The following is a 22332-nucleotide window of genomic DNA, read 5'->3' as shown; positions in this document are numbered from 1 at the left end:
AAATGTTGTCTTGGTAGTATGACATTGAGACCAAGTATGGTGCCAAAAGGTTGATGTTTAGTCCAAAAATGCTCTCTAGATGGCAGCTCAGTAGGTACAAAGCCCAAAAAACAACCAAGATATTCTTCTAACAAGTAAAATACTCAATATGTTTAGATAGGAACTTTACATAATTTATAAGGTATGACGCCCAAAAATCTTGTTGTGTTAGGCTGCTCACTAGGTTGAGGTGTTCGACAACGATATCTACAAAGACAGCTCACTAGCTTTCAGGGTCTCATAGCTCAAAATGCTATTTAGTATGGGTACGATGCCCAAAATTGCTGTATAGAAAGGTCGCACACAAAGTACAATGCCCACCAAAGCCATCTAGGTAGGCAGCTCACTAGATTATGTATAACTCTCACTAGGTTTGATGCAAAAAATCCAGCGTAGGTAGGAAGCTCATTTGGAACAATACCCAAAAATGCTGTCTATGATGCACACAAATGTTGTCTAGGCAAACACTTATACGATTTTGATGCATGAAAATGCAGTCTATGTAGGCAGCTCAATAGGTGTATAATGCCCAAAAAATTCATGTAGGAAATCCGTTCGCTACATATGATGGTCAAAAACGCTGTCTTGGTAAGCGTACATAAAGTTTTTACATTTATGCATTAAGCAGACGAAAATAATGCCCAAAACTCAAATTGTACAATGTCCTACATTCAAGATGCATCTAAAAAAGGCAGAACAGGTATAAGGTATAATGCTCAAAAAGGATGTCTAGGAAGGTAACACACCAAGTATTAATGGATGATTGCTGTCTGGGCAATCAGTTAATAAGCTTTTGATGTCTGAAATGCAGTCTAGGTAGGCGGCTCAATATGTATAATGCATCTGAGAAACCAGCTCACTAGATCTGATGGCCATGAATGCTGTCTCGGTGGGCGTATAACAAGCTTTTACATTTACATTTATGCATTAAGCAGACGAAAATGACGCCCAAAACTGCTACTTAGGCAGCTCAAATTGTATAATGCCTAAAAATGCTGTCTAGGAAGGTAGCACACTAATTATGATGCACACAAATGCTGTCTAGGCAAACAGTTAACATGCTTTTGATGCCCATAAATGCAGTCTATGTAGACAGCTCACTAGGTGCAATGCCCAGAAATGCGGTCAAGGTTGTTTACCGGGTTTCGAGATCAAACTCTGGGACAGACACACAGACTTTGGGCAGAAGATTTTTTTAAACCCCTGCCCACAAACAAATTCTTTTTGTCTTTGTTTTATTATATCTCAAATCATACCACAAAAAAAAAAAAGACAAAAACAGACAATACATAGATAAAGCGCAACAACTTTTTGACCTTTTCACAAGTATGTCTGCGACATTCATTATCCTGCTCCAAGCATGTTGTCTAAGACAATAAAGCCCATCCATAATTTCCCATTATCAATTATTAATCACCATATTTCAGGAAGCAACGAGCACTTACCCTCCTGATAAAAGAAGTGCATCACTGCGCCGGGCTCCAGGCTACACGTATTTTACTTCACCCCTGTTTTAGACTAATATGCAAATGGCCCATATTTCTGGATAAAAGCATCGCTAATGGTTTTCCCTCCTTTTTCCCCCCTCCTTCCACAATCCGTGATCTCAGTGTGTGGCCGCTGTCACAGTCGACCTATTCTTCTCCTCTCCTCTCTTCATCAGTTCATTTACACGATTCGCCACATTAACGATATTAGCCGGGCTGCCTTTGGCTGTAATTTTCACCGACACAAACACCCAGCTTTCCGCTGATACCAGCCTCAGGCGCTTTTTTAAATTATAAAATAGAGCAATTACGAGAATGTCATTACAAATGGCACACACACACACACACACACACAAAGGCATGGAGTGTAATATGCTGACATTCAAATCTAATCACAAGGAATTTAACATTAGCATGGAATAAGTTTAAATGAGCAGTAAAATGAATTTAGATTATTTTATCATTTATGCTTTTGCATATAATTTCTGACTATATATTTAAAGACAAAGCTCAATTGTTTGAATTTTTTTATTCTATTAAAAATAATAATAATAAAAAAGAAAAAACTAAAGTGACTTTTATTCATTGTAAAACTATTCAGTAAAAGTTGTTACTACTTAAAAATACATTTTTTTTACATATTCACCACAATTAAAACGAGCAAGCAAAAACATCAGCACAGAAATCAAAATGTCCAAGACTTCACTCACACACACACACACACCTGCCTGGCGTTCATGATCCGCTGCTCGGCTCACATCATTAGTTTCCATAGCAGCCCGAGTGCCATCAAACGGAGCGCGCTCAGTGCAGCTCTGCTCTCCTCCGTCTGAGCGCGGAGCATTCACGTACCTGCCCAAAGCCATCGCTGCCGCAATCCTTCCTGATTCTCCTCTCTCTCTCTCTCTCATGCACACACACTCTCCGCCAAATCAACAGCTGGCCTTTGTGATGTCATCCCTCCCCTGGCCAATCAGAGCGCCCTGAGGGCTGGGTGCAGTATGTCAGTGCTAAGCAGGACTCCACCCTTGAGAGCCAATCAGATGGCCCCTGTGGACCGGAGAGAGAGGCAGACGGCAAAGACACACACACACACACACACAAACACACACACGACCAACTGTGGCGAAGTGCCACTGTGGAACAGTCTGTCAGGGTAGGAGCACGCCAACACTGCAAATCCACCTTATTCGGTTGCACGTAAGCCACCCGTCGAACCCAGTGCCGCAGTTGCACACACGCCCTGCTTAAAGTGTAGTCCCTTTGTGCCTCATGCGCTTAAACTAAAAATCTCTAGATTTCTACGAATGAAAAATACCTCAAGTTAATTGGAGGGAAGTTAGGTAGACGCCCAGGTTTAACGAGCGAGCGCCTTTGTCATTGCTGACTGACGCAGGCAGGTGAGGTCATTGGGAAAAGTGGGTCACGGAAAACGGTTTGCGCATTACTGACGAAATGTAGCCAAAAACAAATGATAGCCAGAAAAAAAGGATTTGAATATGAATAAAACTATGGCAAACCAAAACGTGCTTTCAGACCAAATGATTTCCAGACAAAACTAACCAAATGCTGTCTGATGACCAAATTTCGTCTACATAGGCAACTCTTAGACAGGGAGCTCACAAAGTTAGATGCTCAAAAATGTTGTCTAGATAGGGAGTTTACTATATTTCATGCTCAAACATGGTCTTTAGATAGAAAGCTAGCCAGACAAAAAAAAAACAGAGACACTGTCTAGGTAAGCAGCACACTAGGTTTGATGCTATCTAGATCACTTGTTTTGATGATCAACGATGTGTTCTAGATAGTGGGCTAACTAGGTAAAATGGCCAGAAACGCTGTCTAGATAAGTGGCTCACTAGGTTTGAGGACCCAAAATGCTGCCTAGATAGTGAGATAACTTGGTACAAAGCTCAGAAACACTGTTTATGTAGGAAGCTCACTGGGTTTGATGCTCATAAAAGGCTTCAAGATAAGACGGTAAGTAGGTAAAAACCCCAAAAATGCTGTTTTAAAAAGGAGTTAAGTAGGTAAAATGACTAATGACTCAAAAATGCTGTTTAGATAGGGAGCCAAGTAAATACAATGTCAAGAAACACTGTTTATTGTTTAATGTCCAAGTTTTGGTCTACTTAAGCAGCTCACGGAGTATAACACCAAAAATGCTGTCTAGATGGAGAGATCAATAGATTTTATTCCCAAAAATGCTGTCTAGATAAGGACCTTACTCGTTTTAATCCCCAAAAATTCTGTCTAGAAAGGGAGCCAAGAAACACCATTTTATGTAGGTGGCTCACTAGGTTCGAGGTCCAGAAATACTGTCTAGATAGACATGCCCATGCATTACAGGTAGGCAGGCAATTCACAATATTTGATTCTCAAAAACAGGCGTCTAAGTAGTCAGCTTTCCTGTGGGATGCTCAAAAATGCTGTGTAGGTAGGAAGCCCAATATGTTCGATTTCCGAAATGTCATCAAGGTAGGTAGGCACGATGCTCAAAACCGCAGTCTATGTAGGCAATTCAAAGGCAACACGCTTCCAGACTAAACAATATATCCAGACAAAACTACAAATTAACAAACAATCATCATCTTGACGTGATTGTGACTGACTGCACCGACAACTACTGCGGTTTTCGCTGTAAAGAAAAAAAAAAAGTCGACACTGACAGTTGCACAAAGCCAGTCAAGTTAAAGTAAAACTCCCCATTCACCGAGCGGCTCCTTTCAGTGAAAGAGAAAATCTGCAAAAAATTCCAGCTAAACGGCGTATTACATGAGTCTCATTTGCATAACAAAAGACCAGAGGGGGGGAGGACTGGCACTGCTGGCTAATTGTAGCCCAAGATGCCGTTTGCCTGCGGAGGAAATGTGACAGCCGCATTTATTCTGCTTTCCCCCGATGGTGTCCACAAGCACGGTGGGAATAGCCTCGGGATAAGGGGCGAAATTTGCAGACGCCTTTTAATAAGCACGTTGGGGGGAGGGGGACAGTTAACGTTGTGCTTCAGGACTAGCTTGACCAAGAAACCTTATCCATGCAAAACAGCAAGAGCGAATGAAAAAAGCTATGGATTACTAAAGCAGCGGAGGCAGCAGGAGGTAGCACAGTAGTAATTTGTATCGGATATTATCTCATTAGGGAGAAACGTCCAGCTCCACGCTGATTACCGAAAGAGAGAACAGGTCAATAAACTCTATAGCGCCCCAAAATACCACGGCGCCATAATTCACCACACCAGTCATTATTCTCGTTAATACATAGGGAAGAAAGAAGGTCTGCTGTCTGCCGGCTTTTCCAGCCATGTAAGAGCAGAATGAGAAAATGTGTTGACATTTAAAGGTGACCGGTCACAACGGTCATTTCTCTGATCCAGGTGACACCTCTGGGCAGCTCTGAAACCCGGACGCATGCAAGAACAATGAGCCGATGAGGGTTTAGTGGAAATCTGGATGCGAGATGCTCTCAAGGCGATAACAAATCTTGCTGTAAAAACAGAGTGGTCCTGCTCTAGATCCTCAGTGTTTATTGGGTGAGCAGGGAGCAGAGGGTGAACAGGTAACATTTAAGATGACGACAGATTTTTTTCCAAAAGCATAACCAGACTTTGACCTCTTTTGGACATCAGTTCAATTTAATACTATTGCTCATTCCTTCACACAAATGTCTGGCTTTAGGATTCAATCTATTTTTTGGGGTGGACAAGGTGCAATGGGGCAAACGGGAACAATTTAAGACGACAGCATATATTTTGGCAAAATCATAAGGTGATCCTGTCCCCTTATTTGAAAACCAATTCAACTGTACTGTATATCCCTGTACACTCCCTAACACAAACAGCTGTGAACTCTCACTTTTTGGGTGAACAGGGCACACAAGGTGAAAAGGTAACATTAAAAATGATTTGCCAAAAACTTACCAAAATGTCTATGAACTTTTTTTCGATACCACTTAAAACTTTATATCACTATAACCTTCATTAAGTTGCTCTAATTTCACATTATGTTTTGGGTGAAAAAGGCGAAAAGGTAATATACAAGATGATAATTTCTGTTGCTAAAACTGATCAAACTGCTTACTGGCTCTTTTGGACACCAATTCAACCACATATTACTGCACACTCCTTAACACAAATGGCCATTTCTAAACTTACAGAATTTTAATGGGTGAACAGGGCACACATGGAGGAAAGTTAAAATTCAATACGAGAAGCCAATTTTTGCCATAAGCATCGCAAGATGATTTATGTCTCATTTCTTTTTTTCATATTGACTGCTCAAGTACTGGACAGAAAAAAGTTCAAGCACCCGAGGTTATTTTTTATTTCTTGTCTATGTACGTATGCATCAGATAGACATCTTTGGCCATTGCATTTTGTTACATATTTTTTAGAGACACACACCAAAGATGTTTTTAAAAAGGTGTAAAGTAAAAAATGAACATAACGACTCTCAAGGCTCAATACCCTGCATTCTAAACACGAAAATGGTCCAGCGTAAATCCCATAGACAGTAAAAGAAATGGACACAGCGACCCCATTGGAACTCAATTGAGACAAGTGAAGCCCATTTTTAGTGTTTTTTAGCACTTCCGTTTCTGACGCGCAGACTCAAACGAAGATTGACGACGTCAGCAGGAGTAAGTATTCTGATTAATTATTTTGTATAGTATTTTAAAATGTAACGCCAGTACGCCATATTAAGTTAATTGCCTGTGAGTTTCTCCTCCTGTCTGTACGGTAATTTCTCTACTGTGCGACAGAGAGTCGAGTGGTTATGACGCAATGGTTAGCCTATTTTTACAAAAACTGTTTATACGGGGCCATAATGTAACATAGAAGGTAATGGAGCCCTTTATACATTGTCGTGTATCTTTAGAAATAAATAATGGACAAATGGAGTCTTTAAACGCCTCAGATGTAAAGTTATTCGCTGTCAAAGTGACGCCAAAATGAATGGGATGTCAATGGGATGCTAACGCAAGTGAAGTTCTGCTACAAGATGGCGGCACGCGGCCGACTTCGAATTCCGGTCGACTTCCTTGCCGCCTGGTAAATCCCCTTTCATCTTCTCCAGAAAAAAAGTCTCACTTTGAATACTTCCTGTCCAAACTCTTAGGATCTCTACATAATTGGTAATGTAACCAATCACGATGATAAACCAAACCGAAGATCCTGCTATACATTCATGGCACCTATTGGGGGAACAGGGCTCACAAGGTAAACGGGCAACAATTAAGACAATAACAAATATTTTGTCAAAAGCATAACCAGATGCCTTTGACCTAGTTTGGACATCAGTTCAGCTGCATATCACAGTACTAGTTCTACTTCTTAACCCAGAAGGTCATGTTCTAAAATTCACTGTCTATACTGAGTATATTCAACATATGGTGAAAACGTAACATTCACAATGACATGGAAAATTTTTTTGATCTTCTTTGGACAGCATTTCAACTTCATTTCATAGCACTAGTTTAATTTTGTAAACGAAAATGGCAAATATTGGTTGAACTGAGAGCACAATCACCTACTAGGCAAGAAATCATTAAATAAGTCATCTCATCGTCTATAACGAATGCTGTGCTGCAGAATGAAGTGATGCTCAGGTGAAAGGGGGATGGGGGCACGCAGGTGAGAATCCTCCTGTGGTGATGCAGATGAGCTCGTACCAACAGAAGCTCGTGGATCATTCCTTACCGCAGCGCCTCTCGCGCACGAACATTAATATTCGGCATGACAGAAACAGGCCGGCGGCACAGGAAACCAGGACGCCTAACAATACACCGCATCGGTGTTTAAAAATACATATAAATAAAATAACAGCTGAACAATCGCAAGGTCAAAAAGAACCCCAGTACAAGACTATGCATCATGTCAGCGCTTTACAAGAAAAATTAAGTTCACGTAACAGAAACAGGTTATGAAATATATATATATATGAATTATTAAAGATATGAATTGCACATGTAAAATGTTGCAGATTACAATGTCTGTGATATCACTGATGTGACCTTGAACCAAATGTCACTGTAATTGATCTGAACCTGGAATGATTAAAAATCATCTGCTAACTAAACTTAATATTTTCATGCCAAAGAAATGATGAGAGGTTATAAAAAAATAAAATAAAAAATAAATAAAAAAAAACATTGCGAACACATTTTCGATAAAATATTTAGAACTATCCATGGAGCAAATGCTTAAGCGGATTGAAGTAAAAAACTAAACCAAAATAATAATAAAAATGATAAAAACAGCTCACTAGGTTTGATGTCCAAAATTAAGTCCAAAATGCTCACCAAGTATGATACCAAAAAATGCTGTCTAGATAGGCATCTCACCAAGTACAGCACCAAAATATGCAAATTTTGGAAATGTGGATGATCAAAAGCAGTCTAAAATCAGACACATTTTACTATAAAAATATTTACAATTATTCATTTAGTAATGTAGATAAAGAAAAAAAAATTGCAAAACATTTCAGTGGTAGATGAGAAGCTGGCACGCAACGATCTACACATTTCCAGCCAATATGGATCCTTTTATAAGTATATCTCAATTTTTTGTATTTTAAAATCTATGCTGTATAGTTTACTTTTTTGTAAAAGTGTAAAAAAAAAATATACCTGGGTCATGTTATGTTAAATTTGTGCAAAAACATGGAAGTATACAACAAAACATACTGCATTGATAATGTATCCCACAATGCAATATGATTGACTTTGACAGCATGATGATTGCACTACAAAAAATATCTGTTTAAATAATGTAGCATAATTACATAATGAGTGCAGTGTTTGCATAAAATATTCAAATGTAATAAAAAAAAAACTTTTAAATAAAACCGATTATTGGTGTTTTATAAAAAAAATATACTATTTCAGTCTTTTGATTTTCAAAATTTTAAGTTTAATCCAATGTTACTTTATTTCTGAGTTAATCACAATTTTTTTCAGTGTATATATACTGTGTAGTATGAAACAATGATCATTATAATGTAAAAACAAAAAACAAGATTAATAATTGTTAATTTTGGAATCTGCCATTTAAAAAAAAAAAAAAGTGTTTTACAAGCCATTTTTTTACAATTATTGTGAAATATACTAGAAATTTTAAATTTTTCAGTCTATATACTGCGAAAGCATATTATAATATGGAGCAAAAAGTATTAATAATCTCTTAGTTTGAAATCTGCCATATAATGCAAAAAAATTGGTTTCTAACATCGGTTTTATAAACTAATATATGGTTACCGATATATTGCACATTCTCAAGCAAATCCTCAAAAAGGGTGTAAATAAACAAGTTTTGAACGTAAATACAACATCAAACACCAAAAATAATTATTTTTTAAAACAAAAACACATTTATTGTCTTCAGACATCTCCTGGTGGTTTCCTGAACAGGCCCCTAAGAAAGAAACCTGGAGCTCCGTCAACCTCTTAAGATCAACCCTAAAGCTACATAAACACATCAGTACTGCAGCTAGATGAAGTCAAAATAAATAAAACACATTAAAGCTTGAACATATCTGTGCTTTTATACACCTGCATGTTTATTTACTCTTCATGTGTCTTATCTCTCCTTGGCCCTGGTATGCAAGATCATAACACATTTACTTCAAATATATGAAAAGCAAAACACACAGACTGTTTATAAAACACTCTTTGAGAATAAAAAGACACAGTGTCAGTCATCTGAGGCTGGTGTTTGGTTTAAAATCATTAAAAAACAGACTAAAACACTGTGGTGTGCTAACACACATGGTAAAGCTAAATGAGTTTAAACATACATACAGCATTTCCAGATCACTCAAATTCACAAGAATAACATCAGAAATCGAGATATTGTGTAGGCTGTAGGCTTACCTGTGGGATAGATAGACGTCTACGTATTTGGAGCAATGAAACGAAAAAAATGAGTCTAATGGCTGCTAAAGGCTGAAGTCAAAGCTGTCGGTCTGTCAGCGGCATTGAAGACAAAATATTCAAACACTTGGTAGGGAAAATAAAAATGTATGCGGTGACGTAACAATATTATACCGACAGAGGGCGCAGCGTGGCTCAATCTGTCGCACAACAATACATTTATAATAATTTTGAATGGAAATGCTGTAAATTAGGAGGCAATAATTCAAAGAGCCTTAAATATACTTTCTTATAATGACGAAAATTAATTAAATATTATTGTAATTACTATATAACACTCTTATGAAATTTATTTCATTAATAAGTAAAATATTAAGCTTTAAAGCAACTTTAAAATAAAATTAGATTAACATTTTAGTGAACTTATATTATATATAATTCTATATTTTACATAGAAAATATGCAACTAAATTTAAAGAAAACGAATACAAATTTGTAAGTAATTTGTATATAAAACATTAATAATAGTACTGTTTTGCTGCATTTATTTCAAGTATAAACATTTTTGTGGAAAAGATACGTTTTTTTACATGTCACGTGACACTATTGACCAATTGGTGGTCAGTTCTCTAGTACCGGAAGTAGAACTCTGATATCTGCTCTAGGTTTTGTTTACATTTCTAAGATCCACACAAGGGTGAAAAGAGCCCAGTAAGTGGCATTTACACTTACAACTTACTATATGTGATTAAAAATACACTTCTGCCAGTTTTATAACATGAGATATTCTGAGGCACCGTAACTTTTAAAATAAACACATCTGGACATGCCAAACACCCTTAAGGTTGTTAAGCGACTGTTTTAACCCACCGTTAGTATGCAGTTAAATGTATACGTCAATATACTGTCAATAACATAAAACAAATCTAATATACATTATTTTACGACTACAGATACTTTTTTTTAATATCTAACAAATACCACTCGTCGCACGGATATGACGTACGGTGGGTTTCATGACGCCACTTACTGTATTGCCGCGAAGTCAAGTAAAGCTAGCAGGACTTCGGTAATGATTGTCTTTTGGTGAGTGTGAATGCACTATGATAATATGATGCATAACTAGTTTTTTTTTAACTACAAATCAGAATGCATGTCATTTACTTCTGAATCTTTTTGAATGTATTTCTAATATACAGAGTATGCAAACTATAAGAAGTCAAGTCAAATGTGGTCCGAATGGGGTTTCTCTCCATGGCAAGGATGCACTTCAACTCCTTCCACAGAAACTACGAGAAAGACTGATGCCCTTCCAGAGAGAAGGGATCATTTTTGCTCTATCAATGGATGGACGGTCAGTTTAATTGAAGTTTCTTTTTTTTTCTTTTCTTTCTTTCCCTCTCACAGTGTTCTGTTTCTATTTTATCCAAAATGTACATTGTATTAAAAAAAGAGACAAAACTAGACCATATAGAAACAGAAAACTTAGAGATTAGAGATGAGTATAGCTGCTATAACATGAAACTTGTTTTTAAATACTGTTTAAATATTTATTTTTTTCATTTGTAAGTTGCTTTGGATAAAAGTGTCTGCTAACTGACTAAATGTAAACGTCATTTTTATTTTCACTTGAAAACTTCAATACAAATAACATCAATGAAATATTAAGACTTATCAAAGGAATCTCAAATCTATTCTGTTTATATTTCTGCTTATTTTTATTCCAAATGAAATCAATATACATCAAATGAAGCAAAACAAGAAAGTTACACGTTAAAAATTAGTAGAACTTGGATAACATGAATTTTGTATTTATGTTATTTATTTTTGTTCTACATTTTAAACTTTCGATACAAACAAGAAATAACTGAAATTCAAACACTGCTCAAACAAGCAGAACTTATTTAACAAATTTTGTTTTCAACCTTTTGTTTTACAATGTATTTAAATTGTAATAAAAAATGTTAAATGAATGTTAAACTGTTGCATATAACAAGTAGATTAAATGTTAAAGCTAATTAAATGAACAGAACAGAAATTTAGTTTTTAACTTTTTAAAAATAAAAAAAATTATTTAATCTTTTTTTCTACATTTTTGATACAAATAACAAATGAATGAACTGTTAAGAGTGATCTCAAATGCACACATACAACATCCATTTTCCCATGCATCAAATAATTAAGAAATCTAAATAAATAAAAAATGTGTTTTCAACTTTAAGTTCAATAATATCATTACATTTATGTATAAACCTTTTTGTATCACATGACATCAGTGAGTTATTGAACCTTGTGTCTATAAACCGAACACCATTCATGAGTGTGTGTCTATCTTTCCATCTCTTAACCTGTGCCTGGTTTAAGCAGGTGAGAATCTAATTTACTGCAGTTCTGTCAGTCAATGTTCTGGGTCAGACGGGTCAGTTCGTCGACGCTGCCGAGGGTCCTGGATCGATGGCAGGACACACACAGTTCTGTTTGGTGCAGACAGGGTTACTCACTTAATTAGGCAGACATTCAACAGGACGGATATTACAGAATCCCAAAGGAATCACAGTGGATGATGGGATGGATGTAGCTAATTATTTAAGGGAGAGAACTAAAACATAGGCTATAACTGACAGGGTTATTATAATTCATAAAAAAAAATGCTGTTACTGTTAGTGAAATAAAATAAATGTTGCTTTTATATTTACAATTTATTTAAGAATATTTATTATCAAAAGTATGAATAATAATAGTAACATTTATAAATACTAGATATATTATAAATATTATTTTGGAATATAAATAAATATTGACTGATATATTCATTAAATATATAACTATAGTTAACAAGTTTTGTATTAAAATAAGTACTGAAAAAATACTATATAAAACTATAAAACAAAAATGTATACAAATGGCAAACAAAATAACTAAAACTTACAATGAAATATAAAAAAATATAAAAACGAATTCATAAAAACAATATCTCAGTTATACCAAAATAAAAATCGACACATCATAAATATGCTATAAATAATGCATTACTGAAATAACTGCTTAAGAAAACAACTGAACAAAATGTCATGCTTAAATTAAAAATATTTATTTACTATTTTTAAAATATAAAAATATTTATTATATTTATGAGCAAAGCTGATAAGTATTATATTGTGGCATTTTATAATCAAAACGTTTCTTTCTTGTGTATTTTATAAATAAAAAAAGTGTATTTGCAGCCACAAATAGGCAGCTGTTTTGTTTTCTTTATGCTGCCATAAATAATGTGCCTTTTATCGAACAATATTGATCGAACAGCTCTAGAAAACACTTTCACACTTTCAACACTGATGGATTTGGTGTAATGTGTTTGCTGCTGATTTCTTGACATGGATGCCAAGAGTCAGTGTTTGGTTTGAGCAGCCTCAAGTTCAGCAAACCGTTATAACTGTAAGGGTATTAGTACTAAGGGTTTTCTTCCTTTAAGTGGTCTGGTGCATCTGGCCACAGAATAAACCAGCTTTTATTGACTGTAATCAAGTCTGACTGTATTCAGTGAGCCAACACTAATGTCCTCTTTAACTAGACAGGTAGTGTTTCGCACAGTGCCAGCTGCTTAGAAAACTCTCTTCAATTAATGCATATTGTCGTCTTCACTTTCATTCTCTTCATCTGATATTAAGATTGTTTGATGACCTGAAAACATCTAAATGAGTGCCGTATCCCATGATGCAACATGCTCAACTTGGCCTTCCGTTCGCAGTGAGACGTTTTTACACAAAATTTTGTTAATTCATTTTTTTAAACATTCAGGAGATATGTGACAACAATGTAGCATGCTATACTTTTTTTATTTTCGTGCAACAGTACAGTTTCACATATTATTTTCAGGTTTGAACAAAATAAAAGATTGTTTTTTTGTTTAAGCATTATGCATAACCAGTTTGTATTTTTTTTTGTGCATTTTGACAAAATGATTATTATAAAATAATGGTAGATATCACATGATTTTGACTGATTGTATTGCATGTTTATTATCTGCTAAATTTATTTTTCAGTTTTATTTCTTAATTATCTAATTATTTTTAATGCGGTTTTGTATAAAAATGTTAAAAAAAGAGGAGATAACTGGCTTCTTGAAATCAATAGATGATTACATTTAGTGCATTGCATTGTGGGATACAGTATTCTAAGCATTGCCGTACACACTGCATACTATTTTATCTAAATAAAATCACAAATAAATAAATAATAGTAATACTGTGAAATATTTTTCCAATTTAAAATAACTGTTTTCCATTTTAATATATTTTAACATGCAATTTATTTCTGTGATGCAAAGCTGAACTTTCAGCTTCATTACTTCATTCTTCAGTATCACATGATCCTTCGGAAATCAATGTAATATGCTCAAGAAACAAATTAATATTTTGGGGGAATCCGTGATACTTTTGAACTTTCGTCACAAAATCAAACACTACAGTACACCAATCTAAATTTCACTTTCCACACAGATTCATTTTGGATGCAAGGGGTTCTCTGTTGGATCTAGATACTCTTGATAACAAAAGCATCTTCGAAGTTACTACATCAAGCCGTCATGCATCAGTCACCTCTATGAAGCTATCACTTTTATTCAAATTGGCACGTGATTCGTCCTTTGTTTTTTGTTCTTGAATCTAATTTAGCGATTAATTTCCCCTTGTGTAGCGCTTTGATCCCACTAATCAGTTAGTATGCGGATTATAGCCCCAGATAATTGCTCTCTAATTAAATATGTAATCTCCACTCCAGCCAATAACCCGAGTAATCCTCTACTGTAATTACTTTATCCGTACAGAGACTCTCCGCCTACCGTCTAATGAACCGGGACAGGTGTCCACACGGCTCTGCATCATCTCCAATGACTAGCCACGTTTCATTTAATGTTTTTTGCCGTGGGAAATGAAGGTGGTTAGTTACTGTTTACTTTTCATATTAGGCTTGACAGACTTAAGAGAAAATCTCATTAACGTGAACGGTTTTAGATCGGCGTAGATTTTCAGTCAGTTAACCAGCGGAAATTTGTTAGGGTTTATTTAACATTGAATTAACGCTGACATTCTTTTTGAGCATTTATTTATTAGTTTTTCACTAATTTCGAAATTGAATGTCATACATCGTCATCTTCCTCCATGATAAATATTCAAATATACTTGCTTCGTTTAGAAATAGAAGTGGTTGCAAGGCTGCATGCAAACTGTGTATAAGCCATAGACTGTATCCAAAACATGGACGTAGTGTCCGTGACATCACCCATAGGTTTCCGAAGAGTGTTTTTGAAGCCAAAAGTAGGCGGAGCCGGCCGTCGCCATCTTGGAAGCATGTCACCGCGCGTCACTCAAGGATAATTGAAAATGGGCTAAAAGGCGGGAACTGTTTGCTGAAGCCACGCCCACCTACCCTGATGGTGGTGACAGCAACAGCAATCCACCTGTCACTCAAGTGGTCACACTCTAATTATGCAGAACTTTAAGGCTTAATATAATTTAAATGGATGAGTTATAAAACAAAGGCACTCTCCTCACAGTTGTCAATAGACCAAAACAATTTTTTTAACCAGGCTGTAAAAAAGTAATTATTTTTCTGCTGTAAAGTTAGGCATTTTAACATGGGGAGTCTATGGGATTAACTCCCTTTTGCAGCCAGCCTCAAGCGGCCAGTTGACAAATGACAGTTTAAGTCACTAACTTCCATATGGGCTCCACGAGAGACAGCGAGAGGTTGCTGCTTGGAATAAACAAGTTTGTGTAGTGTTTCTTTACAAAATGAAATCACCACCTACTGGCCTGGCATGCACAATACAGCATTTTTGTCATCTTCATGGAGCTACGTGAATGGGGATCATTTTAATGTTTCTGTCTTTTCAAAAAACTTCTCAAAAACTAAGTCTAGAATACCTTTGACTTAACTGGCTTAGACTTAACAGTTAAAATCACGGACTGTTTTAAAGAAGTGTAAATGCTAAATCAGTAAATTGACAAGTGGAGTTTATTTAACGTTGTCTAAATATTGCCACATTCTTTTTGAGCATTTAATTCGTTTGTTTTTCACTAATTGCGAAGTTTAATGTCAGATCATACCTTGTTATCTTCCTCCACACCAATTATCAGAACATATTGTTTCTTTCCTAAATTCAGAAATTAAATGAGTTGCAATTAGGTTTGCATGCAAATTGTGATCGAAACCATTTTTCCATGTTGTTTTTACTGTCAGGTCGTTAATCTGAAAGAGATCTGTTACTTTCATAAGGAAAGTATTTGAAATGCCTTGTCGAGGCAGTGGTTAGCACAAGTGCTCTTGACTCTTTGAGCGGTCAAATGATTGTTGACGTAATTGTCACAGTCTTTTTTTGACAATATTTAGTCATTCTCCACTTATGTCGATGTTTAATGTCAGATCATACCTGGTTACCTTCCTCCAAACCAATTATTGGAATCCTTGCTTAATTCAGAAACATACAAGAAAATTGAGTTGTTTTCAGTCGCAGGTTGTCTCCATCTTTGATGTCGCAACACTACAGATTTGTCGTACACGGTGGAGTACAGTTACAGCCACATGAAAAACCTCAGCAAACCAATGCAGGAAGTATTTAGTGGTGTTTGCGTTTGTTTACGTGTTTGGAGAGTCGGTTTTGTTTAATCGTGTGAATCTTTACCTTGTGGTTGGAGTAGATCTGCCTCTCATGTAATAGAATACAACCACTCTGTTTTCTAAACCATCGATTTCCATTTTTTCGCTGTCTTTATCTCCCACTTCTCTCTCTCTGCAATTCAATAATCCCCCTGAAGCAGAATTGCTTTTTTTTTTTCTTTTTTTTTTTACAGCACAAACCACACACTGAGACACAATACTTGCTCAGATGATGCAGTGTTTTAAGCTGCACTGTGCTACTTATAGCGTGATTTCATCAGCGGCTTGTTACCAGTCAAGAAGATAGATATCCACAGTTGCTTTCATATCTTGAAAGCACAAAAGGTGAACGGCAGCCATTTCTTGATAAAACCTTACTTGCGAGTTGAAATATTAGATCTAAGGCTATAGATTACAAAAGATGCCTGTGTAAACCACAATTTCCTGTAAAATAGTCGGTTATTGTTACTACTGTAAAATCATAATAAATAACGTAATTTGGGCTCTCATTCAAACTGTTTTTTTTTTCTTCTTCATTTGTCATTGGCTTTCTAAGCAATTATACTTTTATCTTTTTATTTTATTTTACCAGCCAAAAATCTAAACATTATAAATAAAATTGGGGGTGGTCTCTTTTGTTTACAAGCAGCACATCGTGCGCAACAATTTTAGGACTAACTTTTTCTTCATAAATTCAAAAACAAGTTTAAAGTGGTGGCTAATGCTTAGTTTTACCACCGTTTTACTGCAGTAACATTAAGGTATTCATAAAAGTACAAAAAAGCATTGCTGCAGTTTAAAGACATTGAGACTATCTAAACCGCTACATTACATATTATTGTTTACCACTTTAAGATTTTTGTTTCCACAGAACAGTTAGCCACAAGAGTTAGAAAGCCATGTTTATCAATGCCACACTAACGCACAACACCCTCACGCCACATTAAAGATGCTAATAAAGCCATAATGCACCAGCGTATGGACTATAACTAAATGCTAATTCATCATATCGCATGATGAAATGCTACGTGAGGGCGGATTAGCATACGCCTTGCTGACACAATTACTGCGGTTTAATGAGGCCTGAACTCTAACCCACCAATCAAACGGCTACACCGCGAGCCACTATGTGACACACAGGAGCTAAACTATATCTGTCTCTGTATCGAGCGCTGTGGCTGAGACGATCGATAGCTATTGATCTGAGATAGATGGCTGGGAAGAAGGGATACTGTACAGCCGCTCATAATTGCATCAGAGGTGCAAATAAAGGCATGGGGGAGGATTGAGAGATTATTCAAAATTTTGTTTGTAACGAAAGTGAAATAAAGCAAATTAGTGCAAATTAAGTCAGAAAACAACGGCATGCTTGTATGAAATATAGTTAAATATATAATTAGGGATGTGCATAATTATATATATATATATATATATATATATATATATATATATATATATATATATATATATATATATATATATATATATATATATTAATGTTTGATTTGAGTTTGTTGCTTTTAGTTAATTGTTCGTTAAAGAGCTGATGTAATCTATATGCTAGTTTATTACAAAATGTCGACAAAATGTAATTTTACTAAATAAATTAACTGTTTTTCCTCTTAGGAAAACAAACTTAATATATAGAGATCTTATAAGGGACGTATCCAAATTTGAAGGATTAAGTATTTTATATAAATATTGTTTTTATTTTTTATTTTGATATTGATCATTTGATCATTGATATTCCCCAACACAAGTTCCTTGCTTTTTAATTATTATTTATATATTTTATAAAAATATATGTTGGTAACTTAAGATAATTTAGAGATGATGTAACTCAACTCAAAGTAACTGCTTGTCAAGCCCTTTCATGGGGCTTTTTATATCATTTACATAATGTCTATATATTTTATATAACTTTATCTACATTTCCTTTATGAATTTTTATTTGATATTTAATCTATGTATTGTGAATTAGGAAACGTGTACTAGAATTAAGTTGATGGTGTTGTTGACAGACAAATCAGACGGAGCCTCCTTCAGGACACAGCGGTGTGTGTCGGTTGCAAGCAGCTTTATTTAAAGAGCAGTGATTAATGTGTGGAGAAACAGCACACACGCTTGAGAGACACTCGAGGTGTGTGAGAGCACATTACACAGCGCTAGCAAGTGCTCCAACAATTTGAAGGCGAAAAAAGCCAGTGGCAGGACAGAGGCTGTTAATCATCCTTTCACAGTGAGGGAGGAGAAGACGAGATGAAGAGGGCATCATAGTTGTCTCTCTCTCTTTCCATCTGTCTCTCACCTCTTTTTCTTTATTTGTGCCTCTGTCGCTCCTAGACATTTCAAGAGGTCATTTTGTTCTTTTATTGATACTGATAAAAATATAATATAGCTATATTAGTTTAGCTTATTACCTTGATAAAAAAAGTATTTGGGCCATCTCACGGTACAGTGAGGTTAATTCAATGGTACTTTGACATATAGTGGCTATTTTAGTGGGGTTTAAACCTGGAAATAAACTGAATGGCCATTTTTTCATTTTTCTGCCAACACCCCTCCCCCCCCCCACACACACACACAAACACACTCTTTTTTTATGCATTCTGTATACATATATAAAAAAAAAATAGGCCTATTTGATTTTCATGCAAATAGTTTCTGAAGATTTTTTCATCAATAGTTTTTTAAAACTTTTCAATGGTTTCTTGAATAACAGATATGCTGTACAGTGTGAGCATACTGAACACCACTTTACATGTAACAAGGCCAGTGCATTAAAACCGTTCAGTTTAATCATCGTTCTGTATTAATGAGCTGCTTTAATTGATGCGTGTGCACACACACACACACGCACACACACATATCTTAGATCGCGCTGTGCAAAAAGTAACATTCAGAAGCTCATAAACTTGTTGTCAGCGCTGCCACACGACTTATTAATCGTTTTCGAATAGCTACATTATATTTCTCAACAAGAAGGGGGTAAAATCAATGTTTTTTAAGTAGCTAAACTTAACATTTGGGAGAAAAAAAAGAATGTAGTAGTTTGCATAACCGGATATAACTGTCAGTCAGTTAACATTTCTATCTTATAAAAAGCATTGTTAAATATAACTAAATTATATTTAGTTATAGTAATGTAACGATACACTCAAGTCATGATTCGATTTGATTCTTAATTTTCTTAAAGACAAATTATAGATTAAATGTGTCCTTTTATTGTTGCTTGGACAAAATGCTGCACATTTTCTTTGTAATAGTTGAAATATAATTATAATATTATACTAATACTTAATTTATTGTTTATATTTTTTAGCATTATTTTTACTAAAATATTAATTTTAATATTCATAAACAGTAATTTAACATTATTAAAATGTAAATGCTAATATATGTATTTGATTTTAGATTTATGTTATATGTAAATATTCATGTTATATATATATATGTATGTATACACTGAACAAAATTCTAAACGCAACACTTTTGTTTTTGCCCCCAATTTTTCATGAGGTGAGCTCAAAGATCTAAGACCACCTGTGAGGTGGATAGATTATCTCGGCAAAGGAGAAGTGCTCACTAACACAGATTTAGACAGAATTCTGAACGATATTTGAGAGAAATAGGCCTTTTGTGTATAAAGAAAAAGTATTCGATCTTTGAGTTCAGCTCATGAAAAATGGGGGCAAAAACAAAAGTGTTGCATTTATCATTTTATTCAGAGTGTATTCAGTGTGTATATATATTTTTTGTTCTCGTAAAGTAAGATGGGTTTGTTGTTTGTACAATAGTTACAATACAATACTGTATTTGTACACCGTATGCAAAATATTGCATCATCATCAGCTAAATGGGCCACTTTCAAGGGAGTGTGTTTATAACGACCGTCCCGTACGTCGTTGCTGGATTCCACATTAATAATAAACCGAAAAGAGCAAATAAACAAATAAGATGCAAAGCTCTTTCATTTTGTGGTCCTGCATGTATCAGCTTCATTTGTTCCCAGTAAATCCTTGAACATCGTCCGATAGATGAGCAATTAATTTTTTCCCCCTGAAAGAATCCGCAGAAAATCAGTGTCTCTCGGCACTACTTAAAAGAAAAAAATCAAGATGAAAAAGAGGAAGCATCTCCCCTCTAATGAGTAGATCCAGTGTTTGAACAATGGATGTGGGCGGCTCGGGGAGCGGGGTGACATTTCTCTAACCAAAATGAGGAACGTCATCACCAGGATATAAACAAATGTTGTAGGCTGTTCTGCTATTTGTTTGCATCTGTCTTCAGGAGGTATTGGAAGAAACTTGAGATCTTGGTGGATTTGTCATACTGTAAACGCTAGGAATAAGAGGAAAAGTGTATACAAGATGGTCATAAAACACTTTTTTTATGTGTTCTTTTCTTTTGAAGTTGTTTGATGTAGTATATGTAATACTGTACTGTACAGTAATGATCACAAAATCCAAAAGTGCCTCCACAGTCTACTCAGATCATTCATCAAAAATAAACAGAAAAAAATTATTCGTTCAGAAATGTCAACAATAGAACTTTAAAATGATATATATATATAAAACATTTAAAAATGAAAATACAAAAAAGAAATTATTTTAATTGTTGTTTTTTATTTGTATATTGTTTTCCTATTTTTCCTTAAACTTTTAAAATATTACAAATTTAAATACAATTTTTTATATATATATTAAATATATATTTAATTGAATAATTTAAGGAATATATTGACTGTATTAAATAGTCTCCAAATTCTTAAATTCACTAAAAACATTTGAAAATGCCTTGTGAAGTACAGTAACGAAAACAGCTTTTTTAATTCAGAGGATTATAAAATGGTAATTTTTTTGGTTGACTGTTATTCTAAGTGGATGTCTGGAGGGAGCGAGGAATTCAAAAACTAAAAACTGCAAGATTGTACAATATGGATGTTTGTAACGTCTTGTTGCTGCATTGATTAGGACTCAACCCATATCTTCAACGACAACATGCTGAGGTCAGGATGCTGGGTAAAGTTCATTTAGAGGAGCAGCTTGGTGGATTCACAACCTATATTAGTTGGTTATTGGGGTCTTAAATGAATGGGCATTTTAAATAAACGCCTGTACGCCGCAGCAGGGCTCCACACACTTCTGCTTCAGGATTGAGTTTTTCCATGCCGTCGGCTGCCAGCGCGAAATTGGCCATTGAGTTCAGGTGTGCGGGAAATTATATTGAGCAATGTGCACTGGCTAGGAAGCCCAGCTTTCACAACATTGCATGGATCAATACGTGCCTCTCTGGACATTGGTTTAGGGAAGAAATTAAAAACATGATGCAGAAGATAATTATTTAGACACAACTGATTTTGGTGTTTGGGTGGGTCATCGTCTTTGAACTATGAAAATGTAAGTGCGATGTGCTTCATTAGTTTTCATTTCTGTTTTGCAGGTGCATGATTGCAGATGAGGTAAGAATGTTTTGATTTCCTTGATTCTAATTCAGTTCGGTTTTTTAGAGAGCCCAAAAACAACTAACCAGCTTCTTCTCCATCAGATGGGTTTGGGAAAGACGATCCAGGCTATTTCGGTGGCGTATATCTTCAAACAGGAATGGCCTCTGCTGATTGTGGTGCCTTCATCTCTGAAATACCCTTGGATTGAAGAGCTGGAGAAGTGGATTCCCGAACTCGACCCCAGAGACATCAACTTGGTGGAAAGCAAGGCCGATACAATGTACGACAAATTTAAGTTCGATAGAGCACATCACTTGGGTTCAGGAAGTGAACAAGTGAAAAATTGCATTGATTTTCTCCATAGTGAAATAGATTCTTAGAGTTAACATCATAGGTAATCATATTTACACCTAAAAAATATATATATATTTATATATTCAATCTGTAATTGTCACAATATTTGCATATTGCTTTTCCAGTACACAAATGCATTGCAAAGACATTTTTGAGAGAGCGCACCATCTGAAAAACATTGCATGCTATTTCAAGTGTCATATTTATATCCCAGCAACCACTAGACGTCTTAAAAATGACCATGTAATCTGAATATTAACGATCATATCAACATCTGAATGTTGTTCAAGCGGAGGACATTTGATGACGTGTAAATTGTAGCTACATTTGGACACACCGAATGGGCATCTTGGTAATCGATCGTTTAAGATTGTTTTGCAGTCCATGAAAAAAAAGGGGGGACATCGGTTAGTTGGGATCCAGTGGACCGTACTAGAGGACGTCTGCTCTGGTGGCCAAGAGATTTTTTTGCTCAAAATG

At 35.4% G+C, this 22332-nt stretch overlaps 2 protein-coding genes across 9 annotated transcripts in view; one reads left to right on the top strand and one right to left on the bottom strand.

Moving 5' to 3' along the window:
- LOC127943061 (R3H domain-containing protein 1) overlaps positions 1-9517 on the bottom strand; it is a 38911-nt gene extending 29394 nt beyond the window's left edge. For 3 of the 8 annotated variants that reach the window (XM_052539183.1, XM_052539184.1, XM_052539185.1), the window contains exon 1: positions 2251-2421. The gene's annotated coding sequence lies outside the window, so the exon portion shown is untranslated. Of the gene's footprint in view, positions 1-2250; positions 2423-9395 lie in introns of those variants that run through there. The other 5 variants (XM_052539181.1, XM_052539186.1, XM_052539180.1 and 2 more) reach the window with 4 other exon arrangements.
- A 604-nt stretch (positions 9518-10121) lies between these two features.
- The window catches only part of LOC127943351 (DNA annealing helicase and endonuclease ZRANB3), a 50470-nt gene continuing 38259 nt past the window's right edge, over positions 10122-22332 (top strand). The window contains exons 1-4 of the mRNA XM_052539741.1: positions 10122-10481; positions 10595-10749; positions 21495-21513; positions 21600-21778. Of these exons, the coding sequence (XP_052395701.1) occupies positions 10598-10749; positions 21495-21513; positions 21600-21778 (350 nt within the window). The 5' untranslated portion in view covers positions 10122-10481; positions 10595-10597. The remainder of the gene's footprint in view (positions 10482-10594; positions 10750-21494; positions 21514-21599; positions 21779-22332) is intronic.

Source organism: Carassius gibelio, chromosome A22 (assembly GCF_023724105.1).
Source record: "Carassius gibelio isolate Cgi1373 ecotype wild population from Czech Republic chromosome A22, carGib1.2-hapl.c, whole genome shotgun sequence".
Taxonomy (NCBI): domain Eukaryota; kingdom Metazoa; phylum Chordata; class Actinopteri; order Cypriniformes; family Cyprinidae; genus Carassius; species Carassius gibelio.
This window is presented reverse-complemented; position numbering and strand designations above follow the sequence as displayed.